The sequence below is a fragment of the Anoplopoma fimbria genome, chromosome 8, assembly GCF_027596085.1.
Source record: "Anoplopoma fimbria isolate UVic2021 breed Golden Eagle Sablefish chromosome 8, Afim_UVic_2022, whole genome shotgun sequence".
Classification (NCBI taxonomy): domain Eukaryota; kingdom Metazoa; phylum Chordata; class Actinopteri; order Perciformes; family Anoplopomatidae; genus Anoplopoma; species Anoplopoma fimbria.
Window position 1 is genome coordinate 17,603,156 of NC_072456.1, and position 23,608 is coordinate 17,626,763.

A 23,608-nucleotide genomic window follows, 5' to 3' on the forward strand; every position below is an offset into this window, starting at 1 on the left:
GAGTGAGCAGAGAGCATAAATACAGAGTTGAAACAAAACACAGTGTGTGAGTGCAAACGGACAGCACTAACACCAAAGTGGAGCAACTTCTGAGGAAAGAGCAGAGACAAAAATGGTGCGAGAGCCTTAGAAGGGGAGGATGGTCTAGCTGAGGCAGTGAGGGTGACACTCTGATGTGTCACTGAGAGGCAAGAATGATGTGAGAAAAAGAAAGTGAAGCCAGAAGGAAAAGTAGAAAAAAAGAAATAGAAGTTTAACGGCCAGACAAAATGGAGCACATAGAGAGATTACAGAAGATGGGTAGGAGTGGAGAATAAAGGAAAGGAAACATTACCTATACAAGAACTTAAAGCAAAAGGTAAAACACCGGCTACAACACCTACAACAGTTTCTAAAAAACACTTTGTTCAACATGAACATAAGGAAAAGTAAAAGCTGATGGAAAGAAGAAATGAAAGATTGCCTTCAGGACAGTATAATAACCAATGGGATTTGATTTTGAGGCTGAACGCTTGTAGCATGAGAACAGACAGTGGAAAACAGAACAATCACTGAGGGACCATACACCCTAAATGAATACGGACAGAGGGACCAAAAGTCAAGGTCAAGATGAATGAAATAGAACAGAAGAATGAAATAGAAAAGGACATAAACAGAACCGGGGCAAAAGAAATGGTGTAACTACAAAAGTACTAACAGAAAGCATATGATTGGACGGATGGGTAAAAGTTTCAAAAAGTGAATGAATCACGAACAGGAGGTAAAAGGATTGTCCAGAGAGACTTTGATAAAAGAAAAATGTACGAGGTAAAAGGTGTTTGGATGAGCGGAGAGCAGGGCCGGATAGAGAGAGCTCATCCTCCTGGAATGATGTTTTCACTGAGCTCTTCCTGGAGTTAAACAAAGCTCGGAAGCTCACTGAATTACTGTCATAACAAATCATATCGTACCTTTTGCTGGTCTGCTTGTGTTCTTTGTGCAACGTGTGTTGGTTAGTTGAAAGAGCATGTGTATATGAGTGTATGCTCATAAAAGATTACACTTAGGGATTCAGGCATGTGTTGTTTGCATTTGTGGTGTATTTTGTTATCATACTTCACATCCTTGCATTTGTGGAAGTACACATCCGCCACGATATGTCTGCATGTATCTGTGTTTTTGCCTGTTTGGGTGGACAACCCACTTACAGAGACGTCTCCCCAGAACTTGGCCACGTCGTAGTCGTTGGTGCGGAGGAACTCGGTGAACCAACTGATGGACCTCTTACTTCCTTTGTCCACTGTCTCGTCTCGCTCAAAGTTCTCGTTGTGTTTGTTGACCGAGTAGTTGGTCAGATGCATGTAGAGTTGGCTCTGTGGAGACAAAGGTGAGTTAGGAGGGCCGTTATGCTTTGTACGTCAACATATGCGTGTTCACACCTTTTTCTAGCTAACGATTTTTAGCTTTATTTAAATTGATAGCAGTGCAATAACTTCATGGGATAGCTCTTACAGGGGAACACATATTTGAGAAAAATAGGCCCGATTTTAGAGGATGAATTGAAATACAACCATCATCTCAGTGATAAAACTAAACATTGAATTTAAAAATATAGCATATCTACAATTTGACCAGATGTGGTAGATTGCTTAGTCAAAGGTCTGTGTTCTTAGCATATCTTCATAAGCTCTGACATACAAAGGCAGATGTCATAGCAACAGCAGATGGCATGTTTGGTATGTTGTTGTATTAAAGAATAATTCTATTTTTTCCCCTAAATGTCTTTATTTACTGAGCTGATGAAAAGTAAGGCTCTTGTTTATTTGCTTCCTGCTCCAAGTTAGATGCAATCGTAGCTGAGAGTTTTTCAGTACAACTACTATCTTATACTAATGGCTACAAATTACCACACTGAAGCAAGTGCAATAGTAGATACAATAAAATGTTATTTTAATTCATCAAGTATAAATTGTACATTGCACTTAAATAGCTGTGGTGCCTGTGCAAGTGCTCTTTAGTGTAATTATACCTTTGTCAGTGATGATAATCATCTCAGCAAACAACATTCTCAAGGGTGTTCATGCTTTTATCCCCACAGCGCACATACCCACGTAGTTATGCTAAACATTTTCTCCTAAGTAATAAGGACATGAATAAAGGAAAAAATAAAAACATCACAAACGTGTCCCTTGGCAACAACTAAAGATGGTAAAAAATGGTTCAGTAGGAAAAGTTAAGAACAGCTCGCTGTGCTGAATGGGAATAACCAATGCTCTATTCTAAAAATGGTTCCTTATGGGATCAACAAATAATAAGAGCAACAGCAGAACACGCTTCAAATCATAGATCACCCGAATCTCAAGCACTCAAGCCATAGTGCCAAATAGTTCCAACAGAGCACGCCTAAAATAACCGATTGATTATTACTAGCTATTGTGTAACCCTTGTAGTACCCGTCTCTTTAAACACCATCCCTCACAGCTGAAGACAATACGTCCGTGTCCTTAGCCTCAAAGGTAATAAGGCTGTGACCGGAGGCCACTCCAGCCCAAGAAGGCAGTCTGGTAGCCACTCTCTGTGAGATTGAACATCCATCTCCATGGCACGACTCACTCCATCATGTGTCACAGACTGGGTAAGACAATACACATTTGTGTCACAGGAGGGGTCCAGCCTGTCTATGTGAGCTTGTGTTCATATTGTAGATAGGCATCATATTTGGAAGGAAGCTGTGTGTGTGTGTGTGTGTGTGTGTGTGTGTGTGTGTGTGTGTGTGTGTGTGTGTGTGTGTGTGTGTGTGTGTGTGTGTGTGTGCATGTGCGTGTATGCATCTCATCATCAGAGACAGACTGTGCTTCAGCAGGTGCAGAACCTCAAGGCAAATATGAGCGGCTTGATATTACAGGAGACATCTGGCATGTGGACATTTACACTCTGTGTGCATACAGTATGCCTGCCCATTCTGTGTGTGTGTGTGTGTGTGTGTGTGTGAGAGCAATAACAGCCTTACGGTAGTCTACATTTGGGCACTGTTGACTGTGTATCTGAGTACATGCATGTTTTGCAATCAAACAGCGCTTACACTGTGTTTCCCAACCGCTGTCCTCCTGTGCGTTTGTGTGTCTAATTTGATTATGTTGACTTCCACAAGCCCATGGCTCCCGTTCATGGGAGTGCATTGTGAATCTACTTCTACTATCTGTCTGTAGTGCATTTATAATTCGCCCAATTTGGCAATTTGGCCACACACAAGGTTCTGTATGTACTTTCCAATATAAATCCATGAACAGTTGTGTGTGTGTGTGTGTGTGTGTGTGTGTGTGTGTGTGTGTGTGTGTGTGTGTGTGTGTGTGTGTGTGTGTGTGTGTGTGTGTGTGTGTGTGTGTGTGTGTGTGTGTGTCTACAACTCATCAAACTGGCCTTGTGCACAGATGGTCCTGTTATTAGTTACAAGGTATTTGTGTACGACCATCCATGTGTGCGTTTTTCTCAGTTCATGGGAAAAATCCTCCATAAATAAATGTTACCATCTTTATTATTAGTAGTATATTTGTCTGTGACTCACCAGGTTGGCCTCGCTGGGTGCATGGTACTTTTCTGTGCCCATGCGAACCAGGCCGTCATTGTAGAGGAAAATGCGAAGTGGGTCGCAGGAAGTGACAAGGATGTAGATGCGCAGGTCAAACTTGTAGCCCTCCATCAGGAAGGGCTTGTCCAGGTACTCCTGAACGATAAAGTGCTCCTGGGCTGGCAGCTTCTCACAGTTACGAATAAGCGAGATCCTGGATAGACAGAAACTTTATTAATCCTCGGGGGGGAAATTGGGGTGTCGTCAGCAGCATAATAAAATATGGCATAGTAAAGACAAAAAAAGATAATTAAAAAAATGATAGATGGCAGCATAGCAGGGACCATGAACATGACTGATGAGATTGGCACCGTCTTATATACGCGTTAAAGCAAAAAAAAAATTGCCAAACAGTATACAGATTTTATGGGTTTTAACACTATATATCATTTCAAATCATCGGGAAAAGTTGAGGACATATTACTGGGGTGCCGCATCTGCCTTTTATGGCTTTCAATCCTCACAATCCTAAAAGTATGATGAGCAATAGATGCACTCATAGGGAGAAGATATGTCCTTACTGAGCATGGACTGACTCTTACATTTAAACTGAAGACGCTTAGCCCTTAGGAGTGAGTGGCTCTGTGCCCTCTTGGTATTTATGATATGACCTTTCACTTCTACAGAACCTTCACTGAAAACATATGTAAATGAGTGTGCTCAACATCCCTTAGGTCTAGATTGAACAGGACAAGCTATTTGGCTCTGAGGGACATTGAACATTCCAAAAGTTTTGTTTCTCTATTCATTACTCTGCCTTCTAAATAAAACTCTTGAAAAATAAATGTACAAAAACCAGACAGGTACAATACAATGCTTGTTTGTCTGGAGAAATATTCTGCAAGCATCTGGAGAACATTGTGATTTTCTGAAGCCAAACTCCACTCTGTCTGAATGGCACAGTGCATCAAATTCTGTAGCAGGGTCTTTTAGTTGTGTGCAAGTTAATAGGAGCAGACATTGTGCTCCGTTTCAACCTCCACTTTAATTCATTTGCTTTGGTCTCATGTCACCGGCACTCAGGCCTTATAGTATGCAGGCCATAGCGAGCTGGACCCAAGACCGACTTGTGTTAGTTTATGTGCATCCATGTGGCTGTGCAGGCGAGGTTGAGGGGCAATATTTTCAAAACTTTGTGAATGTGGAAGTGTGTCCGTATGTGTGTGGGTGTATTCATGTGTGCAGGGAGGGTTAGGGGTGGTTTCTAAACAATCTCCCACTATGTGAAAGCATCGCGACTGACCTATATCACCATCACTCATAGTTAAGGCAGACTCGACCTTAATTGGTTACATGCACAGCCTGGAAGACTATATTATACACATGCAAGCATGCACACACACACACACAATATTTGGCCAAGATGTAAAGTCGTGATTGTTAAAAAAAGTACAGTTTGAGGCATTAAGATATTGTGGCAACAAGCCACCAGAGGGCAAAACGTTATTCTGCTCTGTAATCAAAGCAAGAACATACTGTGTCCTGGGAACAGTGCAGTCTATGTTGTTATAATTTAACAAAAGAATTCACCTGCTGGTTTAAGTCTAATGAAGCGAAAAAACTGGAGCATTGGTGATGAGCTTCTTAGTTTGAATCTGGACTGAGATCAGGTGTTGCCTCTCAGGTTGTGGTCTTAGGTCAGCAGTCTTCCCTTCAGAGGTTTTGCAGCTTTTAGTTCTGCCTTAGTGTTAGTTTGTTGTTACTTTTATGTTTATCAAACACTCCTCATCACCACTTGCTCCTGCCAACTAAAATACTGCCGTTTTACAGACGAGCACGTCATTCGTCTTATCACAGTGATTGAAAAGAAAAGAGCAGGGACAAGTTGATGGTAGGCTGACCGACTATGTGAAGGGCCTTTCAAACAGGCAGACAGCAACCTGACTGATGAGGACAGGGTTAACAGTGTTGGTTAGTCAAGGAGGAGTAGCTGAGGAGAAGACGACATGATTGATGAGCCGGGGTGTCTGATAATCACGGCCCACTCTCCCCTGCCTATTTAATTTGGCACCGGAGGGGATCTCGCCTTTTTAAGCCCTGCACGCGCGTTTATTTTGTTTCCCTTATAACAAGCTGCGCTTCAGACACAAACAATAACTTCATTTCGTTGGCCGACTGAAAAATAAATTACAGGGGGTGGATATAACTTAATTTCCTGCCGCGTCACACCATGCAAAAAAAAAGATGGAGAAAAATCTAATCTCGTGAACCGCCCGCCGCTGAGTGGTCGAGCTAAACTCATCATCTTTCATATTCTTAATGTATTGCTATAATTCAGCCTTTGCTGCCTTTTATTCTTTAATAAATAAGGGCTTAGTGCAGCATGGAGTTATAAGTAATGCTCACATTATACCAGAACGGACAAATTCAAAGAGAATTAGAGGGAGAGGTGAGGCCCACAGAGCTATTTGTACTTCAATATCCCCACCTATTGGTGCCAGTGATGAATGCACTCCAAAGTATTTCTTCACACATGAACTTCAGGGATCACATTTTCAAAGAAAGGCAAGTCAAAAAGAGTACTTATTAAATGTTTCGCAATCTGAGCAGTTTTAACATATTCTGAAGTGCTCAAGAGAGCTATGTGCTATCTGAAAAGCAAATATAAATTATGTTCAAAGGTCCCTGTATTCTAGCCAAATTATAATATCCACAGTTTGGCCTCTTCTTTTTTTTCTTTTTTTTTTTTCTTTTTAATCAAATCACACTTGAATCTTTGAACTTGAAACCACTTAGCATTTCTACTTTATTTTAGTCCTGTAGATGCATGCTTGACCTGCACACAGTAGCTTAGTAGAACTCTGTTTTGAGTGTCAAATGAGTCAGCTATGGCTCATACATAGAACATTAGAAGCAGTTACTGGGTTTATTCTAAGAGACCATTTTGGATACTTGTGTTGTAGAACATTTCTGTTACATCCATTTGTTTTTTTTAAACACTTATCCTGATCAGTGTTTTGTGGTAGATTGAGCAAAGAAGCCCAAAATTCCTTTATCCCAGGGACCTTCCTCATCCATCCCTCCGAGCTGTCGTACTAGATGACCAAGCTGACTCAACGGGTTCTTCTCAAAACAAAGGAGCTTTAAAAAATCAACTCGATCCCCACACTCACCCAGGCTTACAATGTTCAGTTTTGTTGACACTGTGTCAGACAGCAGTCAATTCAACCATTTGGTAAACTTTGCTTTGTAATGTTGTGTCCACCCATATTTACACACTTTAGGCTTCACTGAAGGTTTGCGGATTTCTGGAATTTTACATCTGATTGCTTTAGAAGGTAGAGGTGTACATTATTAAGTGATCAATGTCAGAGTAAAGGGGCCATGTCACCATGATTCTATAATGATTCTCTTAATACTTCAGGATAGTGAAAACGTACCATAGAAATGTGACATCACAACCTGAAATAGGGGCTAACCCCATGTGACTGCAAGCATGGAATATGCATTCAGGTACCACAGCCTACTCATCTTTTGATAAAGAGATGCTATTGTGAGACAAAATCCCCCCGCAGCAGCCATCTTGGTCCATTTTCTAGTCTGATTGTTCTCTGCTGATGGTGCCTCATAAAGGAATCCAAATAATCACATGCAGAGACCTTCAGGGAGGGAACTTCAGTAACTGCCAGGGAACAAGTTTGTGTGTGTGTGTGTGTGTGTGTGTGTGTGTGTGTGTGTGTGTGTGTGTGTGTGTGTGTGTGTGTGTGTGTGTGTGTGTGTGTGTGTGTGTGTGTGTGTGTGTGTGTGTGTCCTCCACCGGCAGCGATAACCTCTGATTTATGGAGAATGTGACCATTGAGGACAATGAGGCCAACAATGAGATTCACCACACCCTCTGCTCAAATACTCAATCTGGTCCCAGTCATAATACTTTTTCCATAGACACAGGGACACAGTCAGGGTCACAAACCTCTTATTGCCTTGTTTTGTTGTGCTTCTCTATATATTTCCTTCTTTACTAACTGACTCAGTCACTCTCTATCCTGCTTAGTTTATATCCTCTGCTTCAGTCACTCTCTCCTTCTCTTTCATGCCTCTGTCAGTCTTATAGACAGTTGGTTAGATTGCTCTGGGGAACTTGCTAGCCTCTGACCTACCCGTGACCCATGGCTCCGTTGGCGGGTTTGACGATAAAGGTCTTCTGCTTGCGTTTCCTGCGTAGCTCCTTGACATAGTTCTGGAACTGAGTGTACTCGGCAGGGAAGATCCAAGTTTTAGGTACGAAGCTGTACTCTTGAGACTGGCACTTGATCATTCTGGAGAAAAGATGAAAGGGGGTGTGTGGGAGTAAAGCAACATTTTGTATTTGTACTTTTTTTAAATTACAAGTTACATTTTTTCTTACAGTAAAGATGAATTTTGTGCTCTTAAAGCAATGTCTTCTAGTTATTTGGCTTGTAATGGTGGACTGCTACAAGTACCCAGTTTTGGCTTTTTAGAATGCCAGGTTGCTAAACACTGAGCTTTAAAATGCTGTTTTTGTACATTTGCAAACTGTACTAAAGTAATGTCATTTGAAAACTTACTTGGACATGTTTCTTGCTAGGCAGTCTTTCCGGCAGATTTCGCCCATGCCAGGGAAATGGTTAATTCTCTGCAGAGGGACAGTTCAGACATAATAACGTTGTTAGGGCCATTACGCCACTCAATTCCACCCCCACCCCTTCATAAAAATGAGCACATTAAAGGCAGCAACCTGAAGTGAGCTTACAATGTTCTGACATTTATGCCCAATTACGGACTCAAAACAAAAAGGTGACGCTGAGACCTTTCTCAACCCTTATTTAGTATACCATGTTTTCTTTTTTTTTTTTTTTTTTTTTTTTTTTTTTACTTTAAAGGTTGGGGAGGGAAGAGGCGAGAAAAAAAAAGATCAATCTCAACTGCGAGGGGCCGAGGTAATTGGTTCTGCATCGCAAGCTCCTGCAGTGACAGTTGAATGAATTGCTTTGAATGCACCGAAAGGGGGGTGGAAGGGGAAGGAAAAACTCTGGGTTTTCTGTATTCTTTGACCAAATGAGCCTGAACAGGGGCGTTAATTAGGCTCATATGAACTGAAACTTGACAGCAAACTCTCACAGTACATCACTAAACGGGGAAAAAAAGGAAAGAATTAAAAGAGGGAGAGAGAGAAAGCACAGGGAAAAAAACAAGAACTCAGACTGTAAAAGGATCCTGTGATTATTATCCAAACGAGACGGACGTAATTAGGGATTCGGAAGAGATTGCACAATTATGCCAATGCCGCGAGACGACGTGGCTTGTGAGGGGAAATCAAAACCAATTGTTGAGGGACTTCTACTCTTCTACTGAGAAATTATCTTGTGAAATAGCACAGCAGAGCGAGAGAGCAAATGAGTACAATTGACAGCAAATCACCAGTTCTATGTGAAAACATTAGCCACATTGCTACACGTTAAGCTGTTACAGTATTTGTAATATTCAATCTACTCAGCTGAACTCTTGCTGCCCCTGTCCTAACAAGCCATACTCTTCCTAGCATGTGATTTAATCGATCATTAGTGCCCGGTATAATCAAATAAGCACTCGGGAAGATGGATGGCTAACGCTCGGAGCAGAGGGCGAGCAGCAGCAAGTTCAGTCAGCAAGACCGGGAGGTCAAACAGAGGTAAGATCATTTTCAGACTAGTACACAGAACTCAAGGCAACCCTTGTTGTCAAGGCCCATCTTGTCAACATCACTAGAGACATCTGAAACCTGCCCCCACCTCCTGCTGCTCACAACTTGTCAGTCTCCCTGTCAATCTTCTTATCTGTCTCTGTGTACGCTCTGTGGTTCCCTCTCCCTCTTTCCTATTTGCTGCCTCCCTCTTACCTCCCAGGGTCTGAGGAAAAGCACATGGGTGCATTCATGGAGTCTTCCATCCATCTTCACTTTTTCATTTTCTTTCTATTCTTTTTGATTTAATTCTGACATTTACTATTACTTTAAACCTAATCTTCTTTTCCCAGCTCCATCTGTCCCAAATGTCTCTATATACCATCCCATTTCCATCTGCTGTAATCTCTTTATATTTCCTTTTACCTATTCTTTTATTTCTACTGGAGATGAGTAGAAAAACGTTTTATAAAGGCAGGGTGGTGTGCAAACCTATTTTATGGCTTTAGAAACTCTGCCTTGTGTTGTTTTGATAATTCTTATTTGAACTGAAACTTCCCAATGTTAGTTATTTGCAATGATATGTGTTGCCAATTACCGTATTTTCCGCACTATAGGGCGCACTGGATTATAAGGCGCACTGTCAATGAATGGTCTATTTTCGATCTTTTTTCATATATAAGGCGCACCGGACTATAAGGCGCATTAAGCGAAACAAAACAGTCAGTCAGTCAAACTTCCTCCACTTCCGTACCATTGATTCATTAATGTTGAATTCTCTCGCAGCTGCTCTATTCCCATGTTCTACTGCGTGAAGTCCGCGTCGTAAGCGTGTCTCTTGACAGGAGCCATGTTGGGTCCTTATACACACACACTGTAATATTATGGTGAAGCACAGTATGTATTACTCCGCGACGCTCCTGACTACGGTGGCCGTAATGCTGCAAGCGGTGCGGCTTTGTAGTTTACTAAGTCTACTAAAACATGTTGACAGAGCGCCGTGTACCACACAAAATCGCTTCGAGGTCAGTAAGCACAACCAGAATTAATCCATATATAAAGCGCTCCGGATTATAAGGCGCACTGTCGTTTTTTGAGAAAATTAAAGGCTTTTAAGTGCGCCTTATAGTGCGGAAAATACGGTACATAATCTGCAGTGATAATTATTACTTTTAAAGTTTTCACATAAACAAGAGTCGATGACAAAGATAATTCATTTTCTTAATTATTGTCAATGTGGCATTTGCTTACTAGAAGCAGTATTGTAAGTTCAAATTTCATCACATTTTAAGGATATTTTGGGAGTAGGCCTTGCATCATACTGATCTATCATACAAGAGTATATAAAATGATCTATGAATGCTTTGTGCTGTAATAACTTTGAAGAATCTGCGGGAAATTGTGTGACGTGTATCCAACTCCAACCACAGAGTTTTTGAAGGAAGGGATTTGGTTTTCTTTATAGGAAAATAATTTAGATAAAATTCTCTAAGCACGGGAGGGTTGCAGTAGCTGTCATGTTTGTTTCATCCTTTGTATGCCTTTCTTCTGGTGTACTGCACTTTTCGTTTCTAAGGCATCTCTTGCTACTTTTTCTCTTGAGGTATTCTAGGGGAAAAAAAATCCCTCCTCACCTTACCAGTGATACACACATCAGAGGCAGGTTGTTTTGTTTTTAATGTTAGGTTTACCTTTAAATTCAGCGTCATGTCCTTTTTCTGAACTTCTGCTCGAGACTTTTCACTTCCAAAGTTACATTCATCCGCTGGGGGCTGTTCAGTATCATGGTCTTTGGCTGCTGGTCACGGAGCAGCTTTATTGGAGCTACTATTAAGGATAAGATCCAGTTTTTTTTCCCTGTTCAGTGCGGCCATTGGATCCGACACTATTCTCTTCTCTAACCTCTAGACTACGGTGCCCCTGAACAATGTGTGCTGACTTGACATGGTGCCCATTCTGTGTACCTGATAATTCCTGAGCTCAGCGATTTTCTCGTGCTGCACGGCGGAGTCATTCCAGATGAGGTTGGCAGTCTCGTCATCTTCCCGGGTCCTGATGAAGTCCACCTCGTTGGTGACTATCCGAACTGGGGAAAAACAATCGCATTAGATTGTATGCCATTTTTAGAATTAGTTCTGCAGTCATTTAAATAATCTTTATATGCATGATAACAAAGTAACTTACTGTTATGGATGCTAAATAAGAGCAAGATATGACTTGGACCCACAAATCAAATATTTCCCTTTTTACAGAACTATGTTTAACTCAAACTGTTTCCCTTTCTGCTAAACTTGATTTCTGTTTTTGCATACATTAAGGGAGAAATGAGTCCAGGAGATTATAGATCAAAAAGCTTGCAGCAATATTTACCATTCATGGAATAGTTGCAGAGCAGCCAATCGTAATGACTCTCTTCAAAAAGATAAATTAATTGTATGTAATGCATTCAAATCCCACTGGAAACCCCATAGTATGAGAGATAGGTGGCAAGCCCATTTGGACATTAATCTAACAACTATTCATTATTCAGATGTGTAATGAAAAATTCATATGCCCTAACGAAACGTGGTATTAATTAATTTCTTGAAAGCCTTCACAAACCTGGAGAAGGCTCGCCTAATGTTGCATGATGGCACTTGAATGGGGAAAAAGGTGTTTCAGATGTAACTTCATCCATCTGTTAATGTCGGTAGAGGCCGGCAGAGTTTTGCTAACTGGAATACGGAGGGTTCACATCACAGCAGACCCATGCGTACAGATACCAGTAGGGTCTTTGAGTACAAAGCTATAATCAATCCTTTCTTACGCATCTCGCCGAACAGACATCCTTAGGGGCCAGAGTGTACATTCCTTTCTCAGTGGGTGTAAAGCAAATTTCCACCACCACATTCCCTGACCTTTAGCCTTTACCTGGAATACTATCAATTCTGAAACAAAAAAAGACAGCTGGAAAAAAAAGGTAACAGCAAAAATGAGCCATCCATCTGGCCCTTAGTGTTAATTTTCCTTCAAAATAGCCCTGCACTACTCTCCGAATGGCCACCATGAGGGTCTCGTCACAGCAAGCAAACTGAATCACAGCTAGACTCCCATCTACCTACAGGATCCAGGCAGCCCCCCAACTTCTACTTTCTGCTGCTGACGCCTTCATTTCATAGGTTGTAGCTCACCCCCGAGAGCTGTGCTGCCACACTGGCATATACTGACCACGTAAGGAGTGCTTACTGTGCTTCTGTTTGCCCTTCTCAAAAAGACCTCACTGCCAAGTTAAATTACCTCAATAAAGATTTATGTTTGCATGTAAGGCTGCGCTGTCTCTGCGTGAACTGTTGCTGGACTGCAACTCTATTAGGTTTAATTTAGGACATTAAATAACAACGGCCTCCTTCTAACAATCCACCACAGCAAATTAGATTTTATTGTCGGGAGTCAAATCTACAGTGGATTGTTTTATTGTCGAGACAACATTGTGATTAGATTTGCTGTGTTTTTGAAGGACTGACTGAGCCATACTGAGAATTGTTTCCAAAATTAATATACAAGTCACTGTGTCACAGTATATTACTCTAACCTGCAGGACCACCCAAAATGTGGGTCTTGCTCACTTGTGAAATTTTCTTGAAGAAAATTATTCTATAAATGTAAATGCTTGAAAGTCTTTGTAGTACAGGCTTAGTATACATGATGTAGCTAGATCTGAAAAAGGTTTACAGGACAGTTTAGTGTGTCATTTAATCTTTTAGTTTGTGTTCATCAATGTTAACAGTGCAATCCAACATGTATATGTAAGCAGTAACCTGTAAAAAACTAAAGTTATACTAATACTACAACTGAAGCTACACCCACTGCTGAACCATATCAGGCAACTCTCTTGTTTTCCGACAAAAAACATCAATACTAGGATAATGTACATCGATGAAAGGGTTTCACCACCCATCTCAAAGAAAGCCTCTTTTCATCCCGCACTAGTTCTCCATTAAGACAAACTCTGTGATCAAAAGATATCTTATCTTTGTAGACCGACATTTCTGAAGTGTACGTGTTTCAGCTCCTTTTTCAAACCTGTTTAATCCAAAATCTTCATTGAACATTTTTTATATATTTGTGGTCGTCGTTACTGTAATTTTAGAAGTGTTTTAATATCATGAGAAATAGGATACCGTACCAATCTCATATTTGGTGCCAGTGACATTGGCGGTGATAGTGCCTTTCTTCTTCTTTGAGCGCACCTTCCTCTTCCCACTGCTGTGGAAGGAGCCCACAGATGGCCCGTTCACGGGGGACGCTCCTTGATCCTCTGGAGGAAAACACAGCATAAAACAACACTAGATACAGTCACAGCTTCTGCTCCAGACTGGAAGGGGAGCAGGAGTTGCTGGAGTATTGTAATACATTTTACCCACATCTGCAGGGGATGGGGTTTGTTTATGGGGCTAGGATGTAAATGAATTAGGAGCCTAGTTTGCTATAGCGGCATGCATCATGTTCTGTGTGTGTTCATGTTCATGTGTGTGCTTTTGTGGCTCTATGCAGGGAAGAATAGTACTGATGATGGCAGATACATATGTGAGCAGGTGGTCAGGTGTGTGTATGTGTGAAAAAAATATGCCAGCCGACTAACCATCTAACAGAATAACCCTGTTGGGCCCGAGAGTTTTGGACCTCTCTTACTCACCTCCTTCATTGGGAGGAGAGGGCATCTCAGGGGCTGGAGGAGTGGAGGGGCAAGCCAAGCTTTCTGCCAAGCTTGGCGGGAGGGCGGGCCTCACAGGGTACTCACAGCACCCTCCAGGGGGTCTTTCACACTTGCAGTAGTTAGTCTTCCCTGTCTCGGGCTGTATGGACAATGTGGTTCAGGATGGCCCGATGGATCATCTGAGCATCTCCCTGGTGCCTTTCAGCAACATAAAGAGCGGCAGCAGAGTCTTGAGTGTGCATGGGAGTTAGCAGTGGTGGGGAAGAGTGAGGGGGGGGAGGGGGGGGCCTCCCAAGGGTCCACACAGCCCCAGCTTCTTTACAGCCCCAAGAGGTGAGAGGGAAGGAGAGGGGTGGACAGAGGGATGGATAGGAATGCCTGTAGAAGAGAAGAAAAAAAAGATCTTTGCAGCAGCAGAACAGTAGTAGTAGTGGGCTGACTGCTCAGATGGTGACGATCTGTGTGTGTGTGTGTGTGTGTGTGTGTGTGTGTGTGTGTGTGTGTGTGTGTGTGTGTGTGTGTGTGTGTGTGTGTGTGTGTGTGTGTGTATGCTCTCAGTGGACTGGAGTGCATTGGACATGCTTTTGATGTAATGCAGCAGCAGCAACGGCAGCACACAGTCCGATCACAGGCTACATCAGTCAATCTGACACCAGGCGTAACAGTTCAGTGAGAGCTCTGTACAGCTCGGACGCTCTAGTACTACTAATTAAATAATCTAAAGCTGTGTGACGTCCGCTGGACTAATTGGTATTCCATGGAACCACTGTGAAATATTAATGTGGTTGTCAAGTAAAGGGTTTTGCAGAATCTCATTGTGCCTGATGCTTATGCCAGCTGGGTTTCATTGTATGGCTGAGAGGTCACTTCATTCAAACAGATGGCATCTTTACAGTGGTTTATTAAAAGCATGCTTCAGGCTATGAAGTGGTGTGGGGAATTAACACCAGTCATCAGCCAGATTTTGTTATTGTTTGGCTCTGGTCTGAGAGTGTGGTCTTCAAAACCACAATTTTGGGGGTAACAAACCATTGCTGAGATGCCCTGTCACATTTCATTTTTTGCGGGCTTGCGAGGCATAATGACTCAGTTGTTAGCACTGTTGCATCATAGCAAAAGAGGACAATGTTTGAGTCCCTGTCTTGTTTGTGTGGGATTTGCATGTTTTCCTTTTGTCACTATATGTTGTTTTAGATTTTCAGAGAGATCAGCATCACTGGGTTATTTTGCAGGGACTTAAGCCTGAATGTAGATCTGAATATAAATTGAAATGTAAGCCTGCGAAGAAAATTTTTTGAATATGTGTGAATGCACGATAGTCTTCATAACGTTACAGACTGTCAAAGTAAATGCAGTTCTTGTTTGTTGCCTCTGGGTCTAACGGTCAGTGATGAGTGACTCACAGTGGGAAGGGTAACGTTGGAGGATAAACAGCAGAGCTACAGGTCCAGTTGGAAATAAACAATCTTTTTGTATTTTTCCAAAGGAGAAATCTGAAAGTTTTGTGAGTGAAAGAAAACTCTTAAAATATTTTGATAAACAAATGTTAACATACAGTGGTGGAAAGATTCCTACTTAAGAAAAAAATAGTGTAAAATACTCTATTATAAGTAAAAGTACTACCCTGAGCCTTCCTCGTAGCACTTATTGCACTCGTATTAGTTGTTGCACTTACTGTATTTGTATCAGTTCGCTGCACTTATTGAATTTGTATTTGTTTACTGCACTTATCCTATTCGTAGTAGTTTGTAGCACATATTATATTCGTATTAGTCTGTTGCAATTATTGTTTTCGTAGTAACTTGCCTCTGCACTATACTTTTGCTCTGGCTTATGCTTTAAGATGCTTGTTTAAGAAAGGAGATGCACTTATGACTTCTGGTGACTAGTAGTTCTCTTGAATACCTCTATGTTGAATACACTTCCTGTAAGTCACTTTGGATAAAAGCGTCTGCTAAATGACTGTAATGTAATGTAATGTAAAAGTCATGTGACTCAGGTTAAAGTACAAAAGTAATAAAAACAAATTACTTGAAAACTTCAAAAGTAAAAGTAACCATTATGCAGAACAATGTATATTATATGATTGTATCAATACTGATGCAATGATTTGTTCATCGTTTTAATGTTGCAGCTGGTAAAGGTTGGGCTCATTATAATTACTTTATATACTGCTGGGTAGTTTAATCTATAATAATATATCGTAATTTATTTTTTTGATTATATTTTGTATTGTTAATCTGAATCTGTCAAGTAACTAATGCTGTCAGATAAATGTAGTGCAGTAAAAGTACCTATATGAGATGCAGTGGAGAAGAAGTAAAAAGTAGCATAAAATGGAAAAACTCTATTGCAACTGCTTCAACATAGTACTGAATGACAGTAAATGTTCTTAGTAACATTCCCCAACTGTCAGCATGAATACATTCAATAACTGTTTGTCCAACTTTAGTCAATGAATGTGATAGCAGGTTTGAAGTATTCTGTTTCTACTCAATGTAATACTAATTACTAACAGCAATGCTAATATATTTAACAACACAATTATAAAAGAATCTGGAAGGTATACAGCATTTCTGCAACATGCTTAATTTTTTTTCAGTGATGAAAACAAGTCATTTGAATGTTAAGATCTGGAAAGATGCCAGAGTGCAAATAAGCCTCAAAAATGGAGCTTGTTTATCATAAAAAAAACAAATCCTGGGGTAGGATCCCGCCTCAGCCCCCTACAGAGGTCCGGACTAAGCCCCAAATGTCCTGAAATCCTATATAAGCCCCTCTTTAAAGACAAAGCAGCATTCCGGTGGACCGGAGACTCACAACTTCCTGTCAAATGATGGACTGGCGAGCAAAACATTTACAGCATGCTCGGAACGATTCCAGCAGCTCATGATCCTTGCAAGTCAAATAGTTCATGTAGCTGCTCAATTCTGAATTGACAATGATCCATACTAATAGATTGAGGGGTCAGAACCCCCCTCCATCATGGAGCTACAAGATAAATCCGAAGGATTGTGACATGATTAAGGGAAAGATAAACAACATATTCCTGCAACACAAAATTAAGTATATTTATCTTTGTGACTATCATCTGTGTTTTCTGGCAAACTACTGGATATTTTAACCTCTTCAGGTTTCTGAAATATTCTAAACATAAAAGAATGGAAAGATTTCACTTTGGCTGACCTGGTCGCAACCCATAAACAAGAAAGAACCACAAGAAACCAATGCCACATGTCACATGTAAAGCAGCTTCCTGCTCAGCCTCTTCTTGTGGTTGAGATGGGGACAATTATGCACATTCTAATCACAATGTATAATCTTCCATAGGAAAAATAGCCACAATTAAAAAATGTGACTCAATAAGGTGCAGGTATCAGACCATGAAGTATAGTAACAAATCTAACTACATGAATTATAAATCATAGGTAATATGCACAAGGCTATATCTTCAGTACACTTTTTCTGGTGCTGCTTCTGCATTTCATACAGAGATCAACAGTAGCCTCTAGTGGTGAGACTGAAAGGCTCTTTCTCTATCTACCCATGTTTACTGTCCATACACACAGATACACATTACATTACATTACATTACAGTCATTTAGCAGACGCTTTTATCCAGAGCGACTTACAGTCAGTAGTATATTACATATTACATATACACCTGTAGGTTTACATGTACACATATGCACGTCAGAAGATATGCACACACGCCGACTTGAACAACAGACCTATCGATTCAATCAACATCCTCTAAACAAATTAGGATTGGGAAACAATCCAATCCCATTACGTGATCATTCTAGTCTTCACTGTCAGCCTCTTGGTTTGCATGTGGTAAGCACAGGACATTGATCCCGGAGAGGATAGAGACTGGAATGAGATCAGGGCAGAGGGGCAGAGCAACAACAAAGAGTCAGGGTGATAAAGTGAGGCAAGCTGTGCTGTTGACAACAACCTGCCCCTATCTCCCAGTGGTGTACTGGCTCTCTGTACAGGAGGCTGGGAACACTGTGTATGAAGGAGCAGTGGACCTTAGTGTCATGTAATCCCTCAGGAACAAAGGGGGATCTGACAGGCACGCATTATGCAACTAAACACCAACAAACGCATCTGTACAGATAGAAGACACATGCATAATGCAATGCAAGTAATCTCTGAAAAATGCACACAATGCCCAGACAAGGGCTCCGATGTTAATCCTAATCATTCTACACAATATTGCAAGATTATGGATATTCATAATTTAAGGAGCAATTATTTGTATTACTCTTTATAGTGTTTTGTTTGATCAAGATTGAGTATTAGTTTTGTCAGCCACAGTAGACATTCTTAATTAAACATAATATTTTTATATTTCAATTTAAGTAAAAAAAAAATAGGAATGATTCAATTAACATGTTTGTTTCAGACCTTTTATTTTTCAAAGTGCCAATATTTTGGATTAAGCTTGGACCCAAAACTTTAAAATCATGCTATCACGATAACTGAAAGCACAAAAGCATGTTCGCTACAAGAAATTCAGTTTTCAAATTTCCTTTCGCCTCTAGATTTTTTGATTTCTATCTAGGCTTGTTTGCCTGACTACCGTTACTGTACGAGGTCGCGGTTGGAGCACTTTGGTTGCGCCCTGACGGATGACCCAGCAGATAGAGGCTCAGTCGTGTTCTGCTCATTTTCCTTAGTGGTAGTGGTGGTTATCAGCTGCAAGGCGGCCTAGTTTTACTTGCATTCACATGATAGAAGAGGGATATTTCAGTGTAACCAGACACCAGATTAGAGAGAGCGATAGAGGGATTTAAGCAGGACATCCTGTTGATATCACAGGTTTCCATTGAGCTCAGTGGTCATTGTCACACGCCATACACTTCCCATCGCTGCAGTAATTTAATTACTGTCTAATAAAATGGAAAAGATGCAATACTTTACAGAAAATGTATGTTTAAAATGAAAATAATAACATGTATAACACCGCGCCATCCTTGGTAGTATACAGTATTATTTTGAAGTATCTATGAGCTGCTTTTTTGCAGTTTCTATCAACCTTCTGGTTACTTTTTGTAATATTGCTAGGAATACAAGATGAGTACATCCACAAAATGTGTGCAGACCTCAAAATGTATATACGGTACTTATATACTTTACTGCTAGCATCAACACAATTAATCCCTCAGTGAAGTATTAAATCTTCATTAAATCCCTTTCACTGATAAGCCTCTGATGCAATGACACTTTTTCTCCAACAGAGTGAGCCAGAGGGCCACCACAGCAGAGCAGTGCTTAACAGGCAGAACTCTATTGGATGCTGATCTCATGCATTTCCTCTTTGCCTCACACAGCGCAGAAAGGCTTCATTGTAGAGAGTCAGCTCTTCATGCTGCTCATCTGCACCACTCACTGTCTCACAGGCCCTAAATGCATGACAAAAGCATGTCTGTCTTTCAAGGCGTTGTTATGCAGAACTTACCCCTAATTATCCAGCACAAGTTGAAGTTGTTAATGTGTGTTTTCACGTAACTATACGTCATGGTTCCTATCTCTCAGGAATATAGATACTTTTTTTTCCTGCAGCATTTAGGCTACATCACAAACAAATACTGAAACAACATCAGGAAGTAAAGTAGTTACCAAGAAATGAATTTCCCCACTGTTATTATCCAACTGTCATAAGACACTGGCACTTCAAAAATAGGGTACTCCCTTTAATATCAAAAGCAAATCGAAAAGGAGAACACAAATAGCTTTACAAAGTGTGCCAAAGGAAAACTTGAACCAAAGCAAGATACTTTTTATTCATGACAAGCGGTGTCACATCTACTTACAAGTACTTTCAACCACCAGCGGTACTTCCCTGGAGGGTTTGTTTTAAGTTTTCCCTCGCTTGCATGAAACTACATCTTGAAAACCTCAAATACTGAATCAATAGAGGCTTGGGGAGACACCACTTAGCCTTATGTCAGCAGTTCTTTTCTGTACATGCAGTATGTCCCGGTCTTGCCATTACAGCACTGCAGGGACCTCAGGGTATGAATAACCATTCAAAAGGGCAGAGACACTGGCTGAGAATGGAGACATGCTGTACTATAACACACTGAACAGCAAATGTAAACAAAAGAATTTCCTAGTAGAAAATGTAGCTTTTGTCATGAAAATAGTATAAAATCTATTCGCTGGACGTGCAAATGGCACAATGCCAATGTGATTGTACAGCATGCTTGCAATTCCCTTTTGTAAAAAGTATTTATATCAACCACTTAGCTGTTATCACCACATTGTCCTCACAGGAAAAAATTATAGCTGATTTTGTGGACTACTCTCACCGCAAAGTAGTTGGTTTAGAATTGCCAGTGGATCTAAAATTAGCTCAAACCAGTGACCCAACTCTGGCTTTGTGCCTTCTTCCAGATATGAGGAGGAACGAGTGTGGGAGCTGTCAGCCCACAGGGTACTGAAATACACCAACAAACAGCTGAATGCTAAGCTTAACTTTATCAGATATAACCTACAGTGATGCAGTCAAAATGGTGAAATGTAAGATTCAATTACTGCCTTAGAACTGCAATTAAAGTTTGACATTAACTATGATCTTGCCCTACCTTATTTTTTTGTGACAAATTAGGGCAAATAACTTGTAGTTCCAACAATGTACAAATAGGTGTTTGTTCAACAAACACTGCACTCAAAGTAAGCGTACGTAAACGTAAACATATGCAGAAGTATCATCACCACATATGATTATAGGTTCCACTGTTAATTAAACACTTTCTTCTAAATGTGTATCGAATCCTCTCTGTTTATATCAAAATAAGACCAGGTTTCCGTTAGGGGTCTATGGTCGGCAAACCGAGCAAGGGTCTGTCCTAGATATGAGAGGACTCACAGACATAATAAAGGGAAGGCCCTGTCAGGCAAAGAGTAAGAAATAAACAAACTACCTGCTGATACAGACTATATGTGTGTACTGTTGTGCATATGGCATGTAATTATAAAATGTGAATCTGAATCAAATAGCATCCAAGCTGAATTGCTAAGTTATTGTAGGTGCAATGTGCTGATTGAATATCCTTTATTAACCCCAACATTGCAGTATGCCCACTTTAGCCTCCATGAAAATAAAAGCTTATCCATATCATATCCTTCTTAATAGCCTTATCTCTGGGATAAATCCAGGAGGCATGATGCCATCTAGAACTCATATGTTATGTTATAATTAGTATGTGATACATCTGCTCTTTTAGGAATGGTTATATCCAGGGTGCTCCATCAGCATGTGGTCTATAAGTGGCACACTGGGCTACAAACTAGACCAGCATAAACCAGATACCACGTCAGGTCAGATTGCTTTACATGCAAAGTAATAGCCTGAGCTAAGAAGCTATGCTATGGGATCAGCGAGGGGACCAGTGCTTTGCCACAGCATGGCAGTCAATGTGGTATCTTCCTGATCACTGAAAGAACAGTAGGCCATCCCCTTTAACGTATCTAGTCTGTATTTCTGGATTAACCCAAACTGGATTTCCTTAAACCTCGCTTGCATCGTGGGGATCAGGGTCTTGCACTCACAAATGAAATGCCTCAGAGCCCAAGCAGGTGAATCATTGCTACCAATAAGTTGCTAGCAGGCAGTAGCTAGCGTTAGGTTGCTAGCCAGTCGTATAGGTCAGGTGGAAGGGATCACACAAGGAAGCAATCTGGCAATGTTGCTATCAATTTAATGAAAGAGCCTTTTCGTTACGGCCTTTTTTTCAATGAATGCAGCCTCCAAATGAAATATATAAAACAGCTGATTGAGATGCAGTCTAATCATTCAAAGGAAACATGATGACCCTGGGCTACTGTACAGCTAGCTTAGCTTAGCCGCACTACCTAGCAAAAGGATGGAGAGGCGAAGGCGAAGTAGCCCGTTCACGTTACCGTATTTATTCCAGCCACTGGCAGTGCAGCGTCTTTTGCTGGTGTCATCTGATACACTGGGGTCTCTTTAAAAAAAATTAAAAACAGTTCAGTCCCGAGAGTATTTTAAATAATACAACAGTGTTGATGTGCAACAGCGTTACTATTGAATCCCGTCGTTGGTTTAACAAAATCTGTATCTTGTGGGTCCCCTCTTGTGTGCTGTGAGTGTTGGAGCGAGTCCATGGGCGAAACCATTCTCTCTGTGAGGGGAGGGGGGGCCCGAGTGAAGTGCTGAAGTTTGCGTTCTCAATAAGGTCCCAACGTGACGTTTTGTGTATTGTAAGACGTACATGTTAAGTCAGCACATATTATTATCGACTCCTAAATGGCTGTGAGTGGCAACAAAAGTGTTACAAAAGCTGCAAGGTTTATGTCGTACACCGTTTAGGTTATTATTTAACGTAGGTTCCGCTGCAGCTCTTCCTCCACAACTCGCTGATACAAACACAGGGGAGCTACCTAGTAACTGTGTCGCTGACCATGGTGCTTAAATAAAAAAACTCATTAGCGTGACATTCAGTAATTGTTACATATTAATCACTGTAATAACGTGAAAGTATTCCTCAAACTCTCAGAGACATTTTTTCCAAATATCAGTTAAGGCTAATTCACTTAAGGTTGTGCAAATTATTTGATAATTATTAACTATAATCAAGTTTTTAAATAGTTCAGAGCATTGGTTTAGTTTTTTAGTTTCATTTTAGTTCAATCATCTTCAATTGAATGAATCCTACATTTTCAGTCTTTTGCAGTCAAAGACATTCCATTAGATTACAGCAGGTTGCTTCCACTTTTTTTCAATAGCTTCGTTTAGATGTTTTCTTTTACTTTTTATTTTATTCAGCAATTCATTCATATGCTAATTTATTTCAACACCTCACATCATTCAGGTGTATGTCTTAGTTAAATTGTGTATTCTGATGTAACACTCATGAACCTTGAAAGTTAAGTAATTCTGGCCTTGTGCCCGCTTGGAGGTCAGAGCTCACATCTGCTACAAAAGAGCATCCCAAGGAGGTCAAGGCCGGTATATGCAACAACTTTTCTTTGTAAAGAAATGATTGGCAGTTACCTATTCTTTTATTTTTATAACATATCACAAACATTGTACCTCAATCTGAAGGGTCTACTACTGAAAAGCTTCCAATGACCACTAATGTATCATATCACAAGGATTCACCCATAATTATAAAAAATGTTTGTGTCCTCAAATAAAATCTGCATGCTTTCTTCAAAAAAACACCTGACTTTGTTTGTCAACTGCTCTGTCAAAAATGCTGCATTCATGTATCATGCAAAATACAGTGATCATAATTCAAGCTTGCAAATGTAAAGGTTTCCATCACTTCATTTTGTTGTCCAAAGTCTTAACTGTTACAATTGGTTGGATATTTCCATTAAGGTAGATATTGCAGTATTTTTTTTATGTCTAAATACACGTGAATGAGTTACATAACTTTATTAGTGGTGTTGAACAAGTTAAAAGCCGTTACTTTTACTGCGTTCATACATTGTCTGTCAAAGCCCTCTGAGGCCAATTTGTAATCTCAATGAGATTATGGTGTCTGGAGAGGAACGGATGATTGTTTTAAGTGAAAATGAGGGTATTTAAGCTTTCTAGTCACCAATCCCGTTAGATTTTATCTGTTAACAGCCACCTTTTAGTCTGCATAACAGCCCTGCTTCATTTCCATCATTTATTTCCTATTCATTTTAATTGTATGTTTAA

The 23,608-nt window shown here is 40.5% G+C and overlaps 1 protein-coding gene across 1 annotated transcript in view; it reads right to left on the reverse strand.

Moving 5' to 3' along the window:
* The window catches only part of ttll7 (tubulin tyrosine ligase-like family, member 7), a 64,505-nt gene extending 50,334 nt beyond the window's left edge, over nt 1-14,171 (reverse strand). The window contains exons 1-7 of the mRNA XM_054602683.1: nt 13,903-14,171; nt 13,393-13,524; nt 11,192-11,313; nt 8,134-8,201; nt 7,705-7,863; nt 3,545-3,761; nt 1,188-1,352 (exon numbers count right to left, since the gene is read on the reverse strand). Coding sequence (XP_054458658.1) covers nt 1,188-1,352; nt 3,545-3,761; nt 7,705-7,863; nt 8,134-8,201; nt 11,192-11,313; nt 13,393-13,524; nt 13,903-13,927 — 888 coding nt within the window. The 5' untranslated portion in view covers nt 13,928-14,171. The remainder of the gene's footprint in view (nt 1-1,187; nt 1,353-3,544; nt 3,762-7,704; nt 7,864-8,133; nt 8,202-11,191; nt 11,314-13,392; nt 13,525-13,902) is intronic.
* Nucleotides 14,172-23,608: the final 9,437 nt, after the last annotated feature.